Source organism: Taudactylus pleione, unplaced genomic scaffold (genome assembly GCF_031769625.1).
Source record: "Taudactylus pleione unplaced genomic scaffold, aTauple2 ptg001318l, whole genome shotgun sequence".
In the NCBI taxonomy this organism is placed as follows: domain Eukaryota; kingdom Metazoa; phylum Chordata; class Amphibia; order Anura; family Myobatrachidae; genus Taudactylus; species Taudactylus pleione.
The window spans coordinates 1-27,961 of record NW_028285718.1 but is presented as its reverse complement, the minus strand read 5'-3'; the positions used below and the strand labels follow the sequence as shown (position 1 = coordinate 27,961).

The 27,961-nt window shown below is 49.6% G+C and overlaps 1 protein-coding gene across 1 annotated transcript in view; it reads right to left on the bottom strand.

Moving 5' to 3' along the window:
- LOC148443172 (voltage-gated potassium channel regulatory subunit KCNG4-like) overlaps positions 1-24,380 on the bottom strand; it is a 186,179-nt gene extending 161,799 nt beyond the window's left edge. The window contains exons 1-2 of the mRNA XM_088463123.1: positions 24,320-24,380; positions 14,482-15,272 (exon numbers count right to left, since the gene is read on the bottom strand). Of these exons, the coding sequence (XP_088319249.1) occupies positions 14,482-15,234 (753 nt within the window). The 5' untranslated portion in view covers positions 15,235-15,272; positions 24,320-24,380. The remainder of the gene's footprint in view (positions 1-14,481; positions 15,273-24,319) is intronic.
- Positions 24,381-27,961: the final 3,581 nt, after the last annotated feature.

The window sequence follows — 27,961 nt, the reverse complement described above, 5'->3', positions numbered from 1 at the left end:
CGACTGACACCCTTAGGTTACTGACCACTGTATACACAGCTACCGATGCCCCGTAGGTTAATGACGACTATATACACAGCGACTGACGCCCAGAAGGTTAATGATGACTATATACACAGAAACTGACACCCGGTAGGTTACTGACCACTGTATGCACAGCAACTGACAGGCAGTAGGTTACTGACGACTGAATACACAATGACCGACACCCAGTAGGTTTAAAGACAACTGTATACACAGCACCGGATACCCAGTAGGTTACTGACCATTGTATACACAGCGACTGATGCCCAGTAGGTTACTGACCATTGTATACACAGCGACTGACAACCTTAGGTTACTGACCACTGTATACACAACAGCTGACACCCAGTAGGTTACTGACGAGTGTATACACAGCGACTGACACCCAGTAGGTTACTAGCCACTGTGTACACAGCGACTGACACCCAGTAGGTTAATGACGACTGTATACACAGCGACCGACACCCAGAAGGTTAATGACAACTGTTTACAGAGCAGCTGATACCCAGTAGGTTACTGACCACTGTATACACAGCGACTGACACCCTTAGGTTACTGACCACTGTATACACAGCGACTGACACCCTTAGGTTACTGACCACTGTATACACAGCGACTGACACCCTTAGGTTACTGACCACTGTATACACAGTGACTGACACCCTTAGGTTACTGACCAATGTATACACAGCGACTGACACCCTTAGATTACTGACCACTGTATACACAGCGACTGACACCCAGTAGTTTACTGACAACTGTATACACAGAGACTGACACCTACTAGTTTACTGACGACTGTATACACAGCGACTGACACCCAGTGGGTTACTGACCACTGTATACACAGCAATTGAAACCCGGTAGGTTACTGACGACTGTATATACAGCAACTGACACCCAGTAGTTTACTGACAACTGTATACACAGAGACTGACATCCACTAGTTTACCGACGACTGTATACACAGCGACTGACACCCAGTAGGTTACTGACCACTGTATAGACAGCAATTGACAGCAAGTAGGTTAATGACGACTGTATACACAGCGACTGACACCCAGTAGGTTACTGACCATTGTATACACAGCGACTGACAACATTAGGTTACGGACCACTGTATACACAGCAGCTGACACCCAGTAGGTTAATGACAACTGTATACACAGCACCTGATGCCCAGTAGGTTACTGACCACTGTATGCACAGCGACTGACACCCTGAGGTTACTGACCACTGTATACACAGCGACTGACACCAAGTAGGTTACTGACCACTGTATACACAGCGACTGACACCCAGTAGGTTACTGACGACTTGATACACAGCAACTGACACCCGGTAGGTTACTGACCACTGTATACACAGCAATTGACACCCAATAGGTTAATGACGACTGTATACACAGCGACTGACACCCAGTAGGTTAATGACAACTGTATACACAGCAGCTGACACCCTTAGGTTACTGACCACTGTATACACAGCGACTGACAACCTTAGGTTACTGACCACTGTATACACAGCAGCTGACACCCAGTAGGTTACTGAAGACTGTATACATAGCGACCAACACCCAGTAGGTTAATGACAACTGTATACACAGCGACTGACACCCGGCAGGTTAATGATGACTGTATAAACAGCGACTGACACCCGGTAGGTTACTTACCACTGTATACACAGCAATTGACACTCCGTAGGTTAATGACGACTGTATACACAGCGACTGACACCCAGTAGGTTAATGACGACTGTATACACAGCAATTGAAACCCGGTAGGTTACTGACGACTGTATACACAGCGACTGACACCCAGTAGGTTACTGACGACTGTTTACAGAGCGACTGACACCCAGTAGGTTACTGACCACTGTATACACAGCAATTGACACCCAGTAGGTTAATGACGACTGTATACACAGCGACTGACACCCAGTAGGTTACTGACCATTGTATACACAGCGACTGACAACCATAGATTACTGACCACTGTATACACAGCAGCTGACACCCAGTGGGTTACTGACGACTGTATACACAATGACCGACACCCAGTAGGTTAATGACAACTGTATACACAGCACCTGATACCCAGTAGGTTACTGACCACTGTATACACAGGGACTGACACCCTTACATTACTGACCACTGTATACACAGCGACTGACACCCAGTAGGTTAATGACCACTGTATACACAGCGACTGACAACCTTAGGTTAATGACCACTGTATACACAGCGAATGACGCCCAGTAGGTTACTGACCACTGTATACACAACAGCTGACACCCAGTAGGTTAATGACGACTGTATACACAGCGACTGACACCCAGTAGGTTACTGACCACTGTATATACAGCGACTGACACCCACTAGGTTAATGACGACTGTATACACAGCGATGGACACCCAGTAGGTTACTGACAACTGTATACACAGCGACTGACACCCTTAGGTTAATGACGACTATATACACAGCGACTGACGCCCAGTAGGTTAATGATGGCTATATACACAGCAACTGACACCCGGTAGGTTACTGACCACTGTATGCACAGCAACTGACACGCAGTAGGTTACTGACGACTGTATACACAGCGACTGACACCCAGTAGGTTACTGACGACTGTATACACAATGACCGACACCCAGTAGGTTAATGACAACTGTATACACAGCACCGGATACCCAGTAGGTTACTGACCACTGTATACACAGCGACTGACGCCCAGTAGGTTAATGACGACTATATACACAGCGACTGACACCCAGTAGGTTACTGACCATTGTATACACAGCGACTGACAACCTTAGGTTACTGACCACTGTATACACAACAGCTGACACCCAGTAGGTTACTGACGACTGTATACACAGCGACTGACACCTAGTAGGTTAATGAATACTGTATACACAGCGACTGACACCCAGTAGGTTAATGACCACTGTGTACACAGCAACTGACACCCAGTAGGTTAATGACGACTGTATACACAGCGACCGACACCCAGAAGGTTAATGACAACTGTATACACAGCAGCTGATACCCAGTAGGTTACTGACCACTGAATACACAGCGACTGACACCCTTAGGTTACTGACCACTGTATACACCGCGACTGACACCCAGTAGGTTACTGACCACTGTATACACAGCGACTGACACCCTTAGGTTACTGACCACTGTATACACAGTGACTGACGCCCAGTAGGTTAATGACGACTATATACACAGCAACTGAAGCCCAGTAGGTTAATGATGACTATATACACAGCAACTGACACCCGGTAGGTTACTGACCACTGTATGCACAGCAACTGACACCCAGTAGGTTACTGATTGCTGTATACACAGCGACTTACGCCCAGTAGGTTAGTTACGACTATATACACAGCGACTGACACCCGGTAGTTTACTGACCACTGTATACACAGCGACTGACACCCGGTAGGTTACTGACCACTGTATACACAGCGACTGATACCCAGTACGTTACTGACGACTGTATACACAGCGACTGACACCCGGTAGGTTAATGATGACTGTATACACAGCGACTGTCACCTGGTAGGTTACTGATGACTGCATACACAGAGACTGACACCCAGTAGGTTACTGACCACTGTGTACACAGCGACTGACACCCAGTAGTTTACTGACCATTGTATACACAGCGAGAGACAACCTTAGGTTACTGACCGCTGTATACACAGCAGCTGACATCCAGTAGGTTACTGACCACTGTATACACAGCGACTGACACCCAGTAGGTTATACACAGCAATTGAAACCCGGTAGGTTACTGACGATTGTATACACAGCGACTGACACCCAGTAGGTTACTGACGACTGTATACAGAGCGTCTGACACCCAGTAGGTTACTGACCACTGTATACACAGCAATGGACACCCAGTAGGTTAATGACGACTGTATACACAGCGACTGACACCCAGTAGGTTACTGACCATTGTATACACAGCGACTGACAACCATAGATTACTGACCACTGTATACACAGCAGCTGACACCCAGTGGGTTACTGACGACTGTATACACAATGACCGACACCCAGTAGGTTAATGACAACTGTATACACAGCACCTGATACCCAGTAGGTTAATGACCACTGTATACACAGCGACTGACAACCTTAGGTTAATGACCACTGTATACACAGCGAATGACGCCCAGTAGGTTACTGACCACTGTATACACAACAGCTGACACCCAGTAGGTTACTGACGACTGTATACACAGCGACTGACACCCAGTAGGTTAATGACGACTGTATACACAGCGACTGACACCCAGTAGGTTACTGACCACTGTATATACAGCGACTGACACCCAGTAGGTTAATGACGACTGTATACACAGCGATGGACACCCAGTAGGTTACTGACCACTGTATACACAGCGACTGACACCCAGTAGGTTAATGACGACTGTATACACAGCGATGGACACCCAGTAGGTTACTCACCGCTGTATACACAGCGACTGACACCCAGTGGGTTACTGACCACTGTATACTCAGCGACTGACACCCTTAGGTTACTGACCACTGTATACACAGCGACCGATGCCCCGTAGGTTAATGACGACTATATACACAGCGACTGACGCCCAGTAGGTTAATGATGACTATATACACAGCAACTGACACGCAGTAGGTTTCTGACGACTGTATACACAATGACCGACACCCAGTAGGTTAAAGACTACTGTATACACAGCACCGGATACCCAGTAGGTTACTGACCACTGTATACACAGCGACTGACTCCCAGTAGGTTAATGACGACTATATACACAGCGACTGACATCCAGTAGGTTACTGACCATTGTATACACAGCGACTGACAACCTTAGGTTACTGACCACTGTATACACAACAGCTGACACCCAGTAGGTTACTGATGAGTGTATACACAGCGACTGACACCCAGTAGGTTACTAGCCACTGTGTACACAGCGACTGACACCCAGTAGATTAATGACGACTGTATACACAGCGCCTGACACCCAGAAGGTTAATGACAACTGTATACAGAGCAGCTGATACCCAGTAGGTTACTGACCACTGTATACACAGCGACTGACACCCTTAGGTTACTGACCACTGTATACACAGCGACTGACACCCTTAGGTTACTGACCACTGTATACACAGCGACTGACACCCTTAGGTTACTGACCACTGTATACACAGCGACTGACACCCTTAGGTTACTGACAACTGTATACACAGCGACTGACACCCTTAGGTTACTGACCACTGTATACACAGCGACTGACACCCAGCAGATTACTGACCACTGTATACACAGCGACTGACTCCCTTAGGTTACTGACCACTGTATACACAGCGACTGACGCCCAGTAGGTTATTGACGACTATATACACAGCGACTGAAGCGCAGTAGGTTAATGATGACTATATACACAGCAACTGACACCCGGTAGGTTACTGACCACTGTATGCACAGCAATTGACACTCCGTAGGTTAATGATGACTGTATACAAAGCAATTGAAACCCGGTAGGTTACTGACGACTGTATACACAGCGACTGACACCCAGTAAGTTACTGATGACTGTATACAGAGCGACTGACACCCAGTAGGTTACTGACCACTGTATACACAGCAATTGACACCCAGTAGGTTAATAACGACTGTATACACAGCGACTGACAACCGAGTATGTTACTGACCATTGTATACACAGCGACTGACAACCTTAGATTACTGACCACTGTATACACTGCAGCTGACACCCAGTGGGTTACTGACGACTGTATACACAATGACCGACACCCAGTAGGTTAATGACAACTGTATACACAGCACCTGATACCCAGTAGGTTACTGACCACTGTATACACAGGGACTGACACCCTTAGATTACTGACCACTGTATACACAGCGACTGACAACCTTAGGTTAATGGCCACTGTATACACAGCGAATGATGCCCAGTAGGTTACTGACCACTGTATACACAACAGCTGACACCCAGTAGGTTACTGACGACTGTATACACAGCGACTGACACCCATTAGGTTAATGACGACTGTATACACAGCGACTGACACCCTGCAGGTTACTGACCACTGTATATACAGCGACTGACTCCCAGTAGGTTAATGACGACTGTATACACAGCGACGGACACCCAGTAGGTTAATGACAACTGTATACACAGCAGTTGATACCCAGTAGGTTACTGACCACTGTATACACAGCGTTTGACACCCTTAGATTACTCACCACTGTATACACAGCGACTGACATGCTGTAGGTTACTGACCACTGTATACACAGCGACTGACACCCTTAGGTTACTGACCACTGTATACACAGCGACCGATGCCCCGTAAGTTAATGACGACTATATACACAGCGACGGACGCCCAGTAGGTTAATGATGGCTATATACACAGCAACTGACACCCGGTAGGTTACTGACCACTGTATGCACAGCAACTGACACGCAGTAGGTTACTGTCGACTGTATACACAGCGACTGACACCCAGTAGGTTACTGACGACTGTATACACAATGACCGACACCCAGTAGGTTAATGACAACTGTATACACAGCACCGGATACCCAGTAGGTTACTGACCACTGTATACACAGCGACTGACGCCCAGTAGGTTAATGACGACTATATACACAGCGACTGACACCCAGTAGGTTACTGACCATTGTATACACAGCGACTGACACCCAGTAGATTACTGACCACTGTATACACAGCGACTGACACTCAGTAGGTTACTGACCGCTGTATGCACAGCGACTGACACCCGGTAGGTTAATGACGACTGTATACACAGCGACTGACACCATTAGGTTACTGACCACTGTATACACAGCGACTGACACCCATTATGTTAATTACCACTGTATACACAACAGCTGACACCCAGTAGGTTACTGACGACTGTATACACAGCGACTGACACCCAGTAGGTTAATGACGACTGTATACACAGCGACTGACACCCAGTAGGTTACTGACCACTGTATATACAGCGACTAACACCCAGTAGGTTAATGACGACTGTATACACAGCGACGGACACACAGTAGGTTAATGACAACTGTATACACAGCAGCTGATACCCAGTAGGTTACTGACCACTGTATACACAGCGACTGAAACCCTTAGGTTACTGACCACTGTATACACAGCGACTGACACCCAGTAGGTTACTGACCACTGTATACACAGCGACTGATGCCCCGTAGGTTAATGATGACTATATACACAGCGACTGACGCCCAGTAGGTTAATGATGACTATATACACAGCAACTGACACCCGGTAGGTTACTGACCACTGTATGCACAGCAAGTGACACCCAGTAGGTTACTGACGACTGTATACACAGCGACTGACACCCAGTAGGTTACTGACGACTGTATACACAATGACCGACACCCAGTAGGTTAATGACAACTGTATACACAGCACCTGATACCCAGTAGGTTACTGACCACTGTATACACAGCGACTGACTCCCAGTAGGTTGATGACGACTGTATACACAGCGACAGACACCCAATAGGTTACTGACCATTGTATACACAGCGACTGACAACCTTAGGTTACTGACCACTGTATGCACAGCAACTGACACCCAGTAGGTTACTGACGACTGTATACACAGCGACTGACACCCAGTAGGTTAATGAATACTGTATACACAGCGACTGACACCCAGTAGGTTACTGACCACTGTATACACAACAGCTGACACCCAGTAGGTTACTGACGACTGTATACACAGCGACTGACACCCAGTAGGTTAATGAATACTGTATACACAGCGACTGACACCCAGTAGGTTACTGACCACTATGTACACAGCGACTGACACCCAGTAGGTTAATGACGACTGTATACACAGCGACCGACACCCAGTAGGTTAATGACAACTGTATACACAGCAGCTGATACCCAGTAGGTTACTGACCACTGTATACACAGCGACTGACACCCTTAGGTTACTGACCACTGTATACACAGCGACTGACACCCAGTAGGTTACTGACCACTGTATACACAGCGACTGACGCCCAGTAGGTTAATGACGACTATATACACAGCGACTGACACCCGGTAGGTTACTGACCACTGTATGCACAGCAACTGACACCCAGTAGGTTACTGACCACTGTGTACACAGCGACTGACACCCAGTAGGTTACTGACCACTGTGTACACAGCGACTGACACCCAGTAGGTTAATGACGACTGTATACACAGCGACCGACACTTAGTAGGTTAATGACAACTGTATACACAGCAGCTGATACCCAGTAGGTTACTGACCACTGTATACACAGCGACTGACACCCTTAGGTTACTGACCACTGTATACACAGCGACTGACACCCAGTAGGTTACTGACCACTGTATACACAGCGACTGACACCCTTAGGTTACTGACCACTGTATACACAGCGACTGACGCCCAGTAGGTTAATGACGACTATATACACAGCGACTGACACCCGGTAGGTTACTGACCACTGTATGCACAGCAACTGACACCCAGTAGGTTACTGACGACTGTGGGCCTGATTCAGAGCCGTATGCTCTGACCAGTGCGCTCGCTCTGAATCAGTGCCGTCCCACCTGAAAATGGAGCGGCCTCCTGGCCGCTCGCATAGCTGTGGGTGACCACCCACAGCATATGCGAGCGGCCAAAAAGATGGTCGCGATGGTCAAGACCATCGCGACCATCGGGCTTGCGACGAGACCCTGCGGTAGGGTCTCGCTGCCGCAAGCCCAGGAGTGATTTTGGCTCTATCAGAGCCAAAATCACTCCCACTGACATCACTAGTGATGTCAGTGGGGCCAGACTCAGACAGTAGGCATTCCCATGGGAACACCTCCGTCTGGCAGCCACGCCCCCGGCACGCCCACCAAAGGGGGCGTGCTGTCACTCACCATCGACAGCACGCCCCCTTTGGTGCGAGACCCCGAGCGACGTATTCCTCGTCGCTCGCCGGGTCTCACGCATGCGCACGACGGAGCTCCCTCCGTCGTGCGCACGCGCATTCTTACAACATCGACCCTCTTGCAAGTGTCCTTTGCTCGCGAGCGGGTCTGAATGACCTGTATACACAGCGACTGATACCCAGTAGGTTACTGTCCACTGTATACATTGCGACTGACACCCGGTAGGTTAATGATGACTGTATACCCAGCGACTGACTCCCGGTAGTTTAATGATGACTGTATACACAGCGACTGACACCCAGTAGGTTAATGACGACTGTATACACAGCGACTGACACCCAGTAGGTTACTGACCACTGTATACACAGCAATTGACACCCAGTAGGTTACTGACCACTGTATACACAGCAGCTAGCACCCTGTAGGTTATAGACGACTGTATACACAGCGACTGACAACCTTAGGTTACTGACCACTGTATACACAGCAGCTGACACCCAGTAGGTTACTGACGACTGTATACACAACGACCGACACCCAGTAGGTTAATGACAACTGTATACACAGCAGCTGATACCCAGTAGGTTACTGACCACTGTATACATAGCGACTGACACCCGGTAGGTTAATGATGACTGTATACCCAGCGACTGACACCCGGTAGTTTAATGATGACTGTATACACAGCGACTGACACCCAGTAGGTTACTGACGACTGTATACACAGCGACTGAGACCCAGTAGGTTACTGATGACTGTATACACAGCGACTGACACCCGGTAGGTTATAGACGACTGAATACACAGCGACTGACACCCAGTAGTTTACTGACCATTGTATACACAGCGACTGACAACCTTAGGTTACTGACCACTGTATACACAGCAGCTGACACCCAGTAGGTTACTGACGACTGTATACACAGCGACCGACACCCAGTAGGTTAATGACAACTGTATACACAGCAGCTGACACCCAGTAGGTTACTGACGACTGTATACACAGCGACCGACACCCAGTAGGTTACAGACGATTGTATGCACAGCGACTGACACCCAGTAGGTTACAGACGATTGTATGCACAGCGACTGACACCCAGTAGGTTACTGACGACTGTATACACAGCAGCTGACACCCAGTGGATAACTGACGACTGTATACACAGCGACCGACACCCAGTAGGTTAATGACAACTGTATACACAGCAGCTGACACCCAGTAGGTTACTGACGACTGTATACACAGCGACCGACACCCAGTAGGTTACAGACGATTGTATGCACAGCGACTGACACCCAGTAGGTTCCTGACGACTGTATACACAGTTACTGACACCCGGTAGGTTACTGACGACTGTATACACAGCAGCTGACACCCAGTGGATAACCCGCGACTGTATACACAGCGACTGACACCCTGTACCTTATGATATGTAAGTAGTGAATTCAAGAATATGGCTGTCAAAGATAAGTGACGGTACCGACTACTGTTTAATTACTGACACTGGGCAAATGATGAAGGACACACACACCACTCGCTATTATACATTTGTGTCATGCTTACTAACCACTGTTAATTTACTGACATTGAATGGTGACATTAGTCGTAGGAGGGGACCCTTACACTGTACTCCTTACTAACACTTCGTGGATGGATGATGACACTAGTAGTAGCAGTGGGTACTCACCCTGTCCTACTCACTGGCAATGAGTGGGCACTCACCCTGTCCTACTCACTGACAATGAGTGGGCACTCACCCTGTCCTACTTACTGACAATGAGTGGGCACTCACCCTGTCCTACTTACTGACAATGAGTGGGCACTCACCCTGTCCTACTCACTGACAATGAGTGTGAACTCACCCTGTCCTACTCACTGACAATGAGTGTGAACTCCCCCTGTCCTACTCAATGACAATGAGTGGGCACTCACCCTGTCCTACTGGCAGTGAGTGGGCACTCACCCTGTCCTACTGGCAATGAGTGGGCACTCACCCTGTCCTACTTATTGACAATGAGTGTGCACTCACCCTGTCCTACTCACTGACAATGAGTGGGCACTCACCCTGTCCTACTCACTGACAATGAGTGGGCACTCACCCTGTCCTACTTACTGACAAAGAGTGGGTACTGACCCTGTCCTACTCACTGACACTGAGTACAGTATGATGACACTGAGTATAGTATGATGACACTGAGTGGGTACTCACCCTATCCCCATAATACTGACACTGAGTAGAAGATGATGGTAGCAGCTGTAGTATGAGTGGGCACTAACCACAACCACCTTACTGACAATGAGTAAGATATGATGTCACTGAGCGGGCACTCACCTGTCCCCATATTACTGACACTGTGTAGAGTATGATGGAGGGTACACATGGTTAGATTTTCTGGAAGATATGAATGATAACGATTGTAAAAATCGTTACATCGTTCATACCGTTGACGTTAGGCATGCATCGGTGAACCATGCATGTGCCCAATTGTCAGGTAACGAAATCTGAAATCGACTGTGTATGCAGTCAGATTTGGAAGATTTCATTCATTTAAATACTGTCAGAAATCGTTCATCATTATCGATGATCTAGCAAATCTGACCGTGTGTATGCACCATTACTGAGCACTCACCCTGTCCTCGTATTACTGACACTGAGTGTGATGGCACCGAGGGCCTGATTCAGACCCGGTCGCAAGCGTTGAGTGCTCGCAACCGGGTCGATGGTGGCCCATAGCACATGCGCACAACGGAGCTGGCTCCGTCGTGCGCATGCGCGAGACCCGGATAGCGACGGGCAATCCGTCGCTCTGGGTCTCGCACCAAAGGGAGCATGCTGTCGATGTTGAGTGACAGCACGCCCCCTTTGGTGGGCCGGCCGGGGGGGTGGCTGCCCAGACGGAGGCGTTCCCATGAGAACGCCTACCGTCTGGGGGCGGCCCCACTGACATCACAAGTGATGTCAGTGGGAGAGCTTTCAGCTCTATTTGAGCCGAACAGCTCTCTGGGGCTTGCGGCCACGAGACCCTACCACAAGGGTCTCATCGCAAGCCCAATGGTCGCGATGGTCAAGACCATCGCGACCATCATCCTGGCCGTTCGCATTAGCTTTGGGTGGCAACCCACAGCAATGCGAGCGGCCAGGAGGCCGCTCTATAAAAAAGAAAACGCCCTGATTGAGAGCGAGCGCTCTGTCAGAGCATTCGGCTCTGAATCAGGGCCCGAGTATGATGACACTGAGTATGATGGCACTCCCTGAGTGTGATGACACTGAGTATGATGACACTGAGTATGATGACACTGATAGCAGTGAGTGTGATGACACTGAGTATGATGACACTGAGTATGATGACACTGAAGGCAGTGAGTGTGATGACACTGAGTATGATGACACTGATAGCAGTGAGTGTGATGACACTCAGTATGATGACACTGATGGCAGTGAGTGTGATGACACTGAGTATGATGACACTGATGGCAGTGAGTGTGATGACACTGAGTATGATGACACTGATAGCAGTGAGTGTGATGAAACAGAGTATGATGACACTGATGGCAGTGAGTGTGATGACAGAGTATGATGACACTGATGGCAGTGAGTGTGATGACACTGAGTATGATGACACTGGTAGCAGTGAGTGTGATGACACTGAGTATGATGACACTGATGGCAGTGAGTGTGATGACACAGAGTATGATGACACTGATAGCAGTGAGTATGATGACACTGATAGCAGTGAGTGTGATGACACTAAGTATGATGACACTGATGGCATTGAGTGTGATGACACTGAGTATGATGACACTGATAGCAGTGAGTGTGATGACACTGATGGCAGTGAGTGTGATGACACTGAGTATGATGACACTGATGGTAGTGAGTGTGATGACACTGAGTATGATGACACTGATAGCAGTGAGTGTGATGACACTAAGTATGATGACACTGATGGCATTGAGTGTGATGACACAGAGTATGATGACACTGATAGCAGTGAGTGTGATGATACTAAGTATGAAGACACTGATAGCAGTGAGTGTCATGACACAAAGTATGATGACAATGATAGCAGAGAGTCTGATGACACAGAGTATGAAGACATTGATAGCAGGGAGTGTGATGACACAGAGTATGATGACACTGATGGCAGTGAGTGTGATGACACTGAGTATGATGACACTGATGGCAGTGAGTGTGATGATACTAAGTATGAAGATACTGATAGCAGTGAGTGTGATGACACAGAGTATGATGACACTGATAGCAGTGAGTGTGATGACACAGAGTATGATGACATTAATAGCAGAGAGTGTGATGACACAGAGTATGATGACATTGATAGCAGTAAGTGTGATGACACAGAGTATAATGACAATGATAGCAGTGAGTGTGATGACACTAAGTATGAAGACACTGATAGCAGTGAGTGTGATGACACAGAGTATGATGACACTGATAGCAGTGAGTATGATGACACAGAGTATGATGACATTGATAGCAGAAAGTGTGATGACACTGATAGCAGTGAGTGTGATGACACAGAGTATGATGACATTGATAGCAGTGAGTGTGATGACACAGAGTATGATGACACTAATAGCAGTGAGTGTGATGACACAGAGAATGATGACACTGATATCAGTAAATTTGATGACACAGAGTATGATGACACTGATAGCAGTGAGTGTGATGACACAGAGTATGATGACACTGATAGCAGAGAGTGTGATGACACTGAGTATGATGACACTGATAGCAGAGAGTGTGATGACACAGAGTATGATGACACTGATAGCAGTGAGTGTGATGACACAGAGTATGATGACACTGATAGCAGTGAGTATGATGACACTGAAGAGTCTATTTATCAAGCAGTGAAAAACTTTGTAAAGTGGACCAGTGGAGAAGTTGCCCATGGCAACCAATCAGCTTTGAAGTAACATTTATTAAGTACAGTCTATAAAATAATAGGTAGGAGCTGATTGGTTGTCATGGGCAACTTCTCCATTTCTCCGCTTCACTAAGTTTTTCACTGCTTGATTAATAAACCTCACAGTATGATGACACTCAAGGCCGTAACTAGGTTAGAGCAACCTGTGCCATGGCACAGGGCACCGCAGGGCAGGGGGCGCTGTTTGGGCCTATCACTTTTCCTGTTTATTGTCATTCTCACTTGTAGCTTCCTCTTCTTTTATCCCCAGCATCTCCTGGCCTCTCCTATCTCTTCCCTGGACCTTCCCCATGAGGCCATGGCCCTCTCTCAGGTGCACTATATTATGCCCTTATTTATCCCCAGCATCTCCTGGCCGCCCCTATCTCTTCCCTGGCCCTTCCCCATGAGGCCATGGCCCTTTTTCAGGTGCACTATATTATGTCCCTATTTAAAAAATGCTCTCTCTGGCAAAGGGCACCAAAATGTCTAGTTACGGCTATGATGACACTGATAGCACTGGGTATGAGTGTGCACTCACCCTGTCCTCCTCGGCCCGCAGCTCCGGCATGGTGCTGACGCACAGGTTGATGGCGGTGGCGGCCACGAAGAGGACGGAGAGACAGGCGAAGACTTTCCCTGGGAGCCCGGACTGTGGCCTCTCCACCATGTCCCGGAGGGCGGCCATGCAGCGGGACAGGCGGGGGGAGGGTTCCTGCAGCAGCAGCTCCCCACGGGGTGGACCCCGGTCCTCCTCATCTCCCCGGGGGTAGCTCCGCTCCTCCAGCCGCTGGCACAGCCTCCGAAGGCAGCAGCGCTCAAGCCGCGACTCCTCTATGCCCCAGTAGCGGAGCTCATCCTGGAAGGAGAGGGCACACATCTCCCGCAGCAGCCGCAGCTTCCCGGCGCCCAGGAGGCTGGCTATGGCCACGAAGGCACCCGGGCTCCGGTCGAAGAAGAACTCGTTGGTGTCCTCGTCGAAGTCGTCGCAGATCTGGACAATCTCGTCGTAAGAGCTGCAGCACCGCAGCCGGCCCAAGCGGCTCATGGGGAAGTCATCCAGGGTGCTCCAGGGCATCAGGTAGCGCATCCCACCTACATTGATGAGCAGCTCCTGCTCCGCCGCCGGGCACAGCCGCTCCTGGGCCCCGAGTCTCCGGGCCCGCCGGTACCGCTCCCCCTTCCGCGGCTGAGATTCTGCTGCTGCCGCCGCCGGGGGGTACAGGTGGGTGAGGGTGCTGCTGGACGTGTAGCTCAGCGTGCTGTACTCGCTGCCCCCGGAGATGATTGGCATCTCGCTCCCAAGAGCTGACACTTCACACGGCAGCTGGGCTGTTCGGGAGGGAACACAGTCAGTGCAATGTAGGGATCAGTAACACTATAAAATCAGGATGTATGGTAGGGATCAGCAGGGCCGAAACTAGGGTAGTGCAACCAGTGCCATGGCACAGGGCACCGCAGGGCAGGGAGCACTGTTTGGGCCTGACAATTTTCCTGTTTATTATCATTCTCACTTGTAGCTTCTTCTTTTATCCCCAGCATCTCCTGGCCTCTCCTATCTCTTCCCTGGCCCTTCCCCATGAGGCCATGGCCCTCTCTCAGGTGCACTATATTATGTCCCTATTTATCCCCAGCATCTCCTGGCCTCCCCTATCTCTTCCCTGGCCCTTCCCCATGAGGCCATGGCCCTCTCTCAGGTGCACTATATTATGTCCCTATTTATCCCCAGCATCTCCTGGCCTCCCCTATCTCTTCCCTGGCCCTTCCCCATGAGGCCATGGCCCTCTCTCAGGTGCACTATAATATGTCCCTATTTATCCCCAGCATCTCCTGGCCTCCCCTATCTCTTCCCTGGCCCTTCCCCATGAGGCCATGGCCCTCTCTCAGGTGCACTATATTATGTCCCTATATATCCCCAGCATCTCCTGGCCTCCCCTATCTCTTCCCTGGCCCTTCCCCATGAGGCCATGGCCCTTTCTCAGGTGCACTATATTATGTCCCTATATATCCCCAGCATCTCCTGGCCTCCCCTATCTCTTCCCTGGCCCTTCCCCATGAGGCCATGGCCCTCTCTCAGGTGCACTATATTATGGCCCTATATATCCCCAGCATCTCCTGGCCTCCCCTGTCTCTTCCCTGGCCCTTCCCCATGAGGCCATGGCCCTCTCTCAGGTGCTTTATATTATGGCCCTATTTATCCCCAGCATCTCCTGGCCTCCCCTGTCTCTTCCCTGGCCCTTCCCCATGAGGCCATGGCCTTCTCTCAGGTGCGCTATATTATGTCCCTATTTATCCCCAGCATCTCCTGGCCTCCCCTATCTCTTCCCTGGCCCTTCCCCATGAGGCCATGGCCCTCTCTCAGGTGCGCTATATTATGTCCCTATTTATCCCCGGCATCTCCTGGCCTCCCCTATCTCTTCCCTGGCCCTTCCCCATGAGGCCATGGCCCTCTCTCAGGTGCACTATATTATGTCCCTATTTATCCCCAGCATCTCCTGGCCTCCCCTATCTCTTCCCTGGCCCTTCCCCATGAGGCCATGGCCCTCTCTCAGGTGCACTATATTATGTCCCTATATATCCCCAGCATCTCCTGGCCTCCCCTATCTCTTCCCTGGCCCTTCCCCATGAGGCCATGGCCCTCTCTCAGGTGCACTATATTATGTCCCTATTTATCCCCAGCATCTCCTGGCCTCCCCTATCTCTTCCCTGGCCCTTCCCCATGAGGCCATGGCCCTCTCTCAGGTGCACTATATTATGTCCCTATTTATCCCCAGCATCTCCTGGCCTCCCCTATCTCCTCCCTGGCCCTTCCCCATGAGGCCATGGCCCTCTCTCAGGTGCACTATATTATGTCCCTATTTATCCCCAGCATCTCCTGGCCTCCCCTGTCTCTTCCCTGGCCCTTCCCCATGAGGCCATGGCCCTCTCTCAGGTGCATTATATTATGGCCCTATTTATCCCCAGCATCTCCTGGCCTCCCCTGTCTCTTCCCTGGCCCTTCCCCATGAGGCCATGGCCTTCTCTCAGGTGCGCTATATTATGTCCCTATTTATCCCCAGCATCTCCTGGCCTCCCCTATCTCTTCCCTGGCCCTTCCCCATGAGGCCATGGCCCTCTCTCAGGTGCGCTATATTATGTCCCTATATATCCCCAGCATCTCCTGGCCTCCCCTATCTCTTCCCTGGCCCTTCCCCATGAGGCCATGGCCCTCTCTCAGGTGCACTATATTATGTCCCTATATATCCCCAGCATCTCCTGGCCTCCCCTATCTCTTCCCTGGCCCTTCCCCATGAGGCCATGGCCCTTTCTCAGGTGCACTATATTATGTCCCTATTTATCCCCAGCATCTCCTGGCCTCCCCTATCTCCTCCCTGGCCCTTCCCCATGAGGCCATGGCCCTCTCTCAGGTGCACTATATTATGTCCCTATTTATCCCCAGCATCTCCTGGCCTCCCCTATCTCTTCCCTGGCCCTTCCCCATGAGGCCATGGCCCTCTCTCAGGTGCACTATATTATGTCCCTATATATCCCCAGCATCTCCTGGCCTCCCCTATCTCTTCCCTGGCCCTTCCCCATGAGGCCATGGCCCTCTCTCAGGTGCACTATATTATGGCCCTATATATCCCCAGCATCTCCTGGCCTCCCCTGTCTCTTCCCTGGCCCTTCCCCATGAGGCCATGGCCCTCTCTCAGGTGCTTTATATTATGGCCCTATTTATCCCCAGCATCTCCTGGCCTCCCCTGTCTCTTCCCTGGCCCTTCCCCATGAGGCCATGGCCTTCTCTCAGGTGCGCTATATTATGTCCCTATTTATCCCCAGCATCTCCTGGCCTCCCCTATCTCTTCCCTGGCCCTTCCCCATGAGGCCATGGCCCTCTCTCAGGTGCGCTATATTATGTCCCTATTTATCCCCGGCATCTCCTGGCCTCCCCTATCTCTTCCCTGGCCCTTCCCCATGAGGCCATGGCCCTCTCTCAGGTGCACTATATTATGTCCCTATTTATCCCCAGCATCTCCTGGCCTCCCCTATCTCTTCCCTGGCCCTTCCCCATGAGGCCATGGCCCTCTCTCAGGTGCACTATATTATGTCCCTATATATCCCCAGCATCTCCTGGCCTCCCCTATCTCTTCCCTGGCCCTTCCCCATGAGGCCATGGCCCTTTCTCAGGTGCACTATATTATGTCCCTATTTATCCCCAGCATCTCCTGGCCTCCCCTATCTCCTCCCTGGCCCTTCCCCATGAGGCCATGGCCCTCTCTCAGGTGCACTATATTATGTCCCTATTTATCCCCAGCATCTCCTGGCCTCCCCTATCTCTTCCCTGGCCCTTCCCCATGAGGCCATGGCCCTCTCTCAGGTGCAGTATATTATGTCCCTATTTATCCCCAGCATCTCCTGGCCTCCCCTGTCTCTTCCCTGGCCCTTCCCCATGAGGCCATGGCCCTCTCTCAGGTGCATTATATTATGGCCCTATTTATCCCCAGCATCTCCTGGCCTCCCCTGTCTCTTCCCTGGCCCTTCCCCATGAGGCCATGGCCTTCTCTCAGGTGCGCTATATTATGTCCCTATTTATCCCCAGCATCTCCTGGCCTCCCCTATCTCTTCCCTGGCCCTTCCCCATGAGGCCATGGCCCTCTCTCAGGTGCGCTATATTATGTCCCTATATATCCCCAGCATCTCCTGGCCTCCCCTATCTCTTCCCTGGCCCTTCCCCATGAGGCCATGGCCCTCTCTCAGGTGCACTATATTATGTCCCTATATATCCCCAGCATCTCCTGGCCTCCCCTATCTCTTCCCTGGCCCTTCCCCATGAGGCCATGGCCCTTTCTCAGGTGCACTATATTATGTCCCTATTTATCCCCAGCATCTCCTGGCCTCCCCTATCTCCTCCCTGGCCCTTCCCCATGAGGCCATGGCCCTCTCTCAGGTGCACTATATTATGTCCCTATTTATCCCCAGCATCTCCTGGCCTCCCCTATCTCTTCCCTGGCCCTTCCCCATGAGGCCATGGCCCTCTCTCAGGTGCACTATATTATGTCCCTATATATCCCCAGCATCTCCTGGCCTCCCCTATCTCTTCCCTGGCCCTTCCCCATGAGGCCATGGCCCTCTCTCAGGTGCACTATATTATGGCCCTATATATCCCCAGCATCTCCTGGCCTCCCCTGTCTCTTCCCTGGCCCTTCCCCATGAGGCCATGGCCCTCTCTCAGGTGCTTTATATTATGGCCCTATTTATCCCCAGCATCTCCTGGCCTCCCCTGTCTCTTCCCTGGCCCTTCCCCATGAGGCCATGGCCTTCTCTCAGGTGCGCTATATTATGTCCCTATTTATCCCCAGCATCTCCTGGCCTCCCCTATCTCTTCCCTGGCCCTTCCCCATGAGGCCATGGCCCTCTCTCAGGTGCGCTATATTATGTCCCTATTTATCCCCGGCATCTCCTGGCCTCCCCTATCTCTTCCCTGGCCCTTCCCCATGAGGCCATGGCCCTCTCTCAGGTGCACTATATTATGTCCCTATTTATCCCCGGCATCTCCTGGCCTCCCCTATCTCTTCCCTGGCCCTTCCCCATGAGGCCATGGCCCTCTCTCAGGTGCACTATATTATGTCCCTATTTATCCCCGGCATCTCCTGGCCTCCCCTATCTCTTCCCTGGCCCTTCCCCATGAGGCCATGGCCCTCTCTCAGGTGCACTATATTATGTCCCTATTTATCCCCGGCATCTCCTGGCCTCCCCTATATCTTCCCTGGCCCTTCCCCATGAGGCCATGGCCCTCTCTCAGGTGCACTATATTATGTCCCTATTTATCCCCAGCATCTCCTGGCCTCTCCTATCTCTTCCCTGGCCTTTCCCCATGAGGCCATGGCCCTCTCTCAGGTGCACCATATTATGTCCCTATTTATCCCCGGCATCTCCTGGCCTCTCCTATCTCTTCCCTTGCCCTTCCCCATGAGGCCATGGCCCTCTCTCAGGTGCACCATATTATGTCCCTATTTATCCCCGGCATCTCCTGGCCTCTCCTATCTCTTCCCTGGCCCTTCCCCATGAGGCCATGGCCCTCTCTCAGGTGCATTTTATTATGTCCCTATTTATCCCCAGCATCTCCTGGCCTCCCCTATCTCTTCCCTGGCCCTTCCCCATGAGGCCATGGCCCTCTCTCAGGTGCATTATATTATGTCCCTATTTATCCCCAGCATCTCCTGGCCTCCCCTATCTCTTCCCTGGCCCTTCCCCATGAGGCCATGGCCCTCTCTCAGGTGCACTATATTATGTCCCTATTTATCCCCAGCATCTCCTGGTCTCTCCTATCTCTTCCCTGGCCCTTCCCCATGAGGCCATGGCCCTCTCTCAGGTGCACTATATTATGTCCCTATTTATCCCCAGCATCTCCTGGCCTCCCCTATCTCTTCCCTGGCCCTTCCCCATGAGGCCATGGCCCTCTCTCAGGTGCACTATATTATGTCCCTATATATCCCCAGCATCTCCTGGCCTCCCCTATCTCTTCCCTGGCCCTTCCCCATGAGGCCATGGCCCTCTCTCAGGTGCACTATATTATGTCCCTATTTATCCCCAGCATCTCCTGGCCTCCCCTATCTCCTCCCTGGCCCTTCCCCATGAGGCCATGGCCCTCTCTCAGGTGCACTATATTATGTCCCTATATATCCCCAGCATCTCCTGGCCTCCCCTATCTCTTCCCTGGCCCTTCCCCATGAGGCCATGGCCCTCTCTCAGGTGCATTATATTATGGCCCTATTTATCCCCAACATCTCCTGGCCTCCCCTGTCTCTTCCCTGGCGCTTCCCCATGAGGCCATGTCCCTCTCTCAGGTGCGCTATATTATGTCCCTATTTATCCCCAGCATCTTCTGGCCTCCCCTATCTCTTCCCTGGCCCTTACCCATGAGGCCATGGCCCTCTCTCAGGTGCGCTATATTATGTCCCTATTTATCCCCAGCATCTCCTGGCCTCCCCTATCTCTTCCCTGGCCCTTCCCCATGAGGCCATGGCCCTCTCTCAGGTGCACTATCTTATGTCCCTATTTATCCCCAGCATCTCCTGGCCTCTCCTATCTCTTCCCTGGGCAGGGCACCAAAAAGTCTAGTTACGGCTCTGGGGATCAGTAACACTATAAGGTCAGGATGTAAGGTAGGGATCAGTAATACTAAGGTCAGGATGTAAGGTATGGATCAGTAATACTCTATAAGGTCAGGATGTAAGGTAGGGATCAGTAACACCCTAAGGTCAGGATGTAAGGTAGGGATCAGTAACACTATAAGGTCAGGATGTAAGGTAGTGATCAATAACACTATAAAGTCAAGTTGTAAGGTAGGGATCAGTAACATTTGGTCAGGATGTAAGGAAGGGCTCAGTGACACTAAGGTCAGGATGTAAGGTAGGGATCAGTAACACTATACAGTCAGAATGTAAGGATGGGATTAGTTACACTATAAAGTCAGGATGTAAGTTAGGGATCAGTAACACTGTAAAGTCAGGATGTAAGGTAAGGATCAGTAACACTATACAGTCAGGATCTAGGGTAGGGATTAGTAACACTCTAAGGTCAGGATGTAAGGTAGAGTTCAGTAACACTATAAAGTCAAGATGTAAGGTAGGGATCAGTAACACTATACAGTCAGGATGTAAGGTAGGGATCAGTGACACCCTAAGGTCAGGATGTAAGGTAGGGATCAGTAACACTATAAAGTCAGGATGTAAGGTAGGGATCAGTAATACTATAAAGTAGGATGTAAGGTAGGGATCAGTAAAACTATAAGGTCTGGATGTAAGGTAGGGATCAGTAACACTCTAGAAGGTCAGGATGTATGGTAGGGATCAGTAACACTATAAGGTCAGTGTGTAAGGTACGGACCAGAAACACCACTGTATAAGGTCAGGATGTAAGGTAGGGATCAGTAACACTCTAGAAGGTCAGGATGTAAAGTAGGGACCATAAACACTCTATAAGGTCAGGGTGTAAGGTAGGGACCAGAAACACTCTATAAGGTCAGGATGTAAGTTAGGGATCACTAACACTCTAGGTCGGGATGTAAGGTACGGATCAGTAACACTATAAGGTCAGGGTATAAGGTAGGGATCAGTAACACTATAAGGTCAGGGTGTAAGGTAGGGACCAGAAACACTCTACAAGTTCAGGATGTAAGGTAGGGATCAGTAACACTCAAGAAGGTCAGGATGTAAGGTAGGGATCAGTAACACTATAAGCTAAGGGTGTAAGGTAGGGACCAGAAACACTCTATAAGGTCAGAATGTAAGGTAGGGATCAGTAACACTCTAGAAGGTCGGGATGTAAGGTACGGATCAGTAACACTATAAGGTCAGGGTATAAGGTAGGGATCAGTAACACAATAAGGTCAGGGTGTAAGGTAGGGACCAGAAACACTCTACGAGTTCAGGATGTAAGGTAGGGATCAGTAACACTCAAGAAGGTTAGGATGTAAGGTAGGGATCAGTAACACTAGAAGGTAAGATATAAGGTAGGGATCAGTAACACCATAAGGTCAGGATGTAAGGTAGGGACCAGAAACACTCTATAAGGTCAGGATGTAAGGTAGGGATCAGTAACACTCTAGAATGTCAGGATGTAATGTAGGGATCAGTAACACTAGAAGGTAAGATGTAAGGTAGGGATCAGTAACACTGTAAGGTCAGAATGTAAGGTATGGACCAGAAACACTCTATAAGTTCAGGATGTAAGGTAGGGACCAGAAACACTCTATAAGGTCAGGGTGTAAGGTAGGGATCAGTAACACTATAAGGTCGGGATGTAAGGTAGGGATCAGTAACACTCTATAATGTCAGGATGTAAGGTAGGGATCAGTAACTATAAGGTCAGGATGTAAGGTAGGGATCAGTAACACTATAAGGTCAGGGTGTAAGGTGGGGATCAGTAACACTATAAGGTCAGGATGTAAGGTAGGGATCAGTAACACTATAATGTCAGGATGTAAGGTAGGGATCAGTAACTATAAGGTCAGGATGTAAGCATCAGTATCTCAGTAACACAATAGATATAAAACAAGATATATCTCTTACAAGAAGCATGTGTGTGTCTGTGTCTGTATATTTACCTATAATAGATATACGTATGTGTCGGTATATTACCTATAAGAAGTATGTGTCGATATATTACCTATAAGAAGTATGTGTCTGTATATTACCTATAATAAGTATGTGTCTGTATATTACCTATAAGAGGTATGTGTCTGTATATTACCTATAAGAAGTATGTGTCTGTATATTACCTATAAGAAGTATGTGTCTGTATATTACCTATAAGAAGTATGTGTCTGTATATTACCTATAAGAGGTATGTGTCTGTATATTACCTATAAGAGGTATGTGTCTGTGTATTACCTATAAGAAGTATGTGTCTGTATATTACCTATAAGAAGTATGTTTCTGTATATTACCTATAAGAAGTATGTGTCTGTATATTACCTATAAGAGGTATGTGTATGTATATTACCTATAAGAAGTATGTGTATGTATATTACCTATAAGAGGTATGTGTATGTATATTACCTATAAGAGGTATGTGTCTGTATATTACCTATAAGAGGTATGTGTCTGTGTATTACCTATAAGAAGTATGTGTCTGTATATTACCTATAAGAAGTATGTTTCTGTATATTACCTATAAGAAGTATGTGTCTGTTTATTACCTATAAGAGGTATGTGTATGTATATTACCTATAAGAAGTATGTGTACGTATATTACCTATAAGAGGTATGTGTATGTATATTACCTATAAGAGGTATGTGTCTGTATATTACCTATAAGAGGTATGTGTCTGTGTATTACCTATAAGAAGTATGTGTCTGTATATTACCTATAAGAAGTATGTTTCTGTATATTACCTATAAGAAGTATGTGTCTGTATATTACCTATAAGAGGTATGTGTATGTATATTACCTATAAGAAGTATGTGTATGTATATTACCTATAAGAGGTATGTGTATGTATATTACCTATAAGAGGTATGTGTATGTATATTACCTATAAGAGGTATGTGTCTGTATATTACCTATAATACGTATGTGTCTGTGTCTGTATATTACCTATAAGAAGTATGTGTTTGTATATTACCTATAAGAGGTATGTGTATGTATACTCCCTATAATAGGTATGTGTCTGTGTATGTATATTACCTATAATAGGTATGTGTCTGTGTATGTATATTACCTATAAGTAGTATGTGTCTGTATATTACCTATAAGAGGTATGTGTCTGTGTATTACCTATAAGAAGTATGTGTATGTATATTACCTATATGTGTATATATCCTGTATGAGGTGTGACCAGGGGAAGGGGCAGCAGGTGATACATTGTAGAAGGGACCGTTACAAAGTTTACTCACCAGGAAAGTGGAATCATCCTCATCATCCTCCTCTCTCTCCATCCCATCTCCTCACTGTCAGCCACATAGAGGGACTGCGCTCAGCTCTCCTCCTCCTGTCTCTTACTGCAGCTCTCACACACTGTGACCTCCCCTCACTGTCTCTCTCCCACACTCCCCCTCTCACATTCTCTCTCTCACCTCACTCCCTATCTCTCCCTCTCACATTCTCTCTCACCTCACTCTCTCTCTCTCCCTCTCACATTCTCTCTCTCACCTCACTCCCTCTCTCTCCCTCTCACATTCTCTCTCTCACCTCACTCCCTCTCTCTCCCTCTCTCTCCCTCTCACATTCTCTCTCTCACCTCACTCCCTCTCTCTCCCTCTCACATTCTCTCTCACCTCACTCCCTCTCTCTCCCTCTCACATTCTCTCTCTCACCTCACTCCCTCTCTCTCCCTCTCACATTCTCTCTCACACCTCACTCCCTCTCTCTCCCTCTCACATTCTCTCTCTCACCTCACTCCCTCTCTCTCCCTCTCACATTCTCTCTCTCACCTCACTCCCTCTCTCTCCCTCTCACATTCTCTCTCTCACCTCACTCCCTCTCTCTCCCTCTCACATTCTCTCTCTCACCTCACTCCCTCTCTCTCCCTCTCACATTCTCTCTCTCACATCACTCCCTCTCTCTCCCTCTCACATTCTCTCTCTCACCTCACTCCCTCTCTCTCCCTCTCACATTCTCTCTCTCACCTCACTCCCGCTCTCTCCCTCTCACATTCTCTCTCTAACCTCACTGACTCTCTCTCCCTCTCACATTCTCTCTCTCACCTCACTCCCTCTCACATTCTCTCTCTCACCTCACTCCCTCTCTCTCCCTCTCACATTCTCTCTCTCACCTCACTCCCTCTCTCTCCCTCTCACATTCACGCTCTCACCTCACTCCCTCTCTCTCCCTCTCACATTCTCTCTCTCACCTCACTCCCTCTCTCTCCCTCTCACATTCTCTCTCTCACCTCACTCCCTCTCTCTCCCTCTCACATTCTCTCTCTCACCTCACTCCCTCTCTCTCCCTCTCACATTCTCTCACCTCACTCCCTCTCTCTCCCTCTCACATTCTATCTCTCACCTCACTCCCTCTCTCTCCCTCTCACATTCTATCTCTCACCTCACTCCCTCTCTCTCCCTCTCACATTCTCTCTCACACCTCACTCCATCTCTCTCCCTCTCACATTCTCTCTCTCACCTCACTCCCTCTCTCTCCCTCTCACATTCTCTCTCTCACCTCACTCCCTCTCTCTCCCTCTCACATTCTCTCTCTCACCTCACTCCCTCTCTCTCCCTCTCACATTCTCTCTCTCCCTCTCACATTCTCTCTCTCACCTCACTCCCTCTCTCTCCCTCTCACATTCTCTCTCTCTCACCTCACTCCCTCTCTCTCCCTCTCACATTCTCTCTCTCACCTCACTCCCTCTCTCTCCCTCTCACATTCTCTCTCTCTCACCTCACTCCCTCTCTCTCCCTCTCACATTCTCTCTCACACCTCACTCCCTCTCTCTCCAGCTCACATTCTCTCTCTCACCTCACTCCCTCTCTCTCCCTCTCACATTCTATCTCTCACCTCACTCCCTCTCTCTCCCTCTCACATTCTCTCTCTCACCTCACTCCCTCTCTCTCCCTCTCACATTCACGCTCTCACCTCACTCCCTCTCTCTCCCTCTCACATTCTCTCTCACCTCACTCCCTCTCTCTCCCTCTCACATTCTCTCTCACCTCACTCCCTCTCTCTCCCTCTCACATTCACGCTCTCACCTCACTCCCTCTCTCTCCCTCTCACATTCTCTCTCACCTCACTCCCTCTCTCTCCCTCTCACATTCTCTCTCTCAGCTCACTCCCTCACTCCCCTCTCACATTCTCTCTCTCACCTCACTCCCTCTCTCTCCCTCTCACATTCTCTCTCTCACCTCACTCCCTCTCTCTCCCTCTCACATTCTCTCTCTCACCTCACTCCCTCTCTCCCTCTCACATTCTCTCTCTCACCTCACTCCCTCTCTCTCCCTCTCACATTCTCTCTCTCACCTCACTCCCTCTCTCTCCCTCTCACATTCTCTCTCTCACCTCACTCCCTCTCTCTCCCTCTCACATTCTCTCTCACCTCACTCCCTCTCTCTCCCTCTCACATTCTCTCTCACCTCACTCTCCTCTCACATTCTCTCTCTGACCTCACTCCCTCTCTCTCCCTCTCACATTCTCTCTCTGACCTCACTCCCTCTCTCTCCCTCTCACATTCTCTCTCTCTCACCTCACTCCCTCTCTCTCCTTCTCACATTCTCTCTCTCACCTCACTCCCTCTCTCTCCCTCTCACATTCTCTCTCTCACCTCACTCCCTCTCTATCCCTCTCACATTCTCTCTCTCACCTCACTCCCTCTCTCTCCCTCTCACATTCTCTCTCTCACCTCACTCCCTCTCTCTCCCTCTCACATTCTATCTCTCACCTCACTCCCTCTCTCTCCCTCACATTCTCTCTCTCACCTCACTCCCTCTCTCTCCCTCTCACATTCTCTCTCTCACCTCACTCCCTCTCTCTCCTCTCTCACATTCTCTCTCTCACCTCACTCCCTCTCTCTCCCTCTCACATTCTCTCTCTCACCTCACTCCCTCTCTCTCCCTCTCACATTCTCTCTCTCACCTCACTCCCTCTCTCTCCCTCTCACATTCTCTCTCTCACCTCACTCCCTCTCTCTCCCTCTCACATTCTCTCTCTCACCTCACTCCCTCTCTCTCCCTCTCACATTCTCTCTCTCACCTCACTCCCTCTCTCTCCCTCTCACATTCTCTCTCTCACCTCACTCCCTCTCTCTCCTCTCACATTCTCTCTCTCACCTCACTCCCTCTCTCTCCCTCTCACATTCTCTCTCTCACCTCACTCCCTCTCTCTCCCTCTCACATTCTCTCTCTCACCTCACTCCCTCTCTCTCCCTCTCACATTCTCTCTCTCACCTCACTCCCTCTCTCTCCCTCTCACATTCTCTCTCTCACCTCACTCCCTCTCTCTCCCTCTCACATTCTCTCTCTCACCTCACTCCCTCTCTCTCCCTCTCACATTCTCTCTCTCACCTCACTCCCTCTCTCTCCCTCTCACATTCTCTCTCTCACCTCACTCCCTCTCTCTCCCTCTCACATTCTCTCTCTCACCTCACTCCCCCTCTCCATCTCTCTCTCCCTCTCACATTCTCTCTCTCACCTCACTCCCTCTCTCTCCCTCTCACATTCTCTCTCTCACCTCACTCCCTCTCTCTCCCTCTCACACTCTCTCTCTCACCTCACTCCCTCTCTCTCCCTCTCACATTCTCTCTCTCACCTCACTCCCTCTCTCTCCCTCTCACATTCTCTCTCTCACCTCACTCCCTCTCTCTCCCTCTCACATTCTATCTCTCACCTCACTCCCTCTCTCTCCAACTCACACTCTCTCTCTCACCTCACTCCCTCTCTCTCCTCTCACATTCTCTCTCTCACCTCACTCCCTCTCTCTCCCTCTCACATTCTCTCTCACACCTCACTCCCTCTCTCTCCCTCTCACACTCTCTCTCTCACCTCACTCCCTCTCTCTCCCTCTCACATTCTCTCTCTCACCTCACTCCCTCTCTCTCCCTCTCAGCA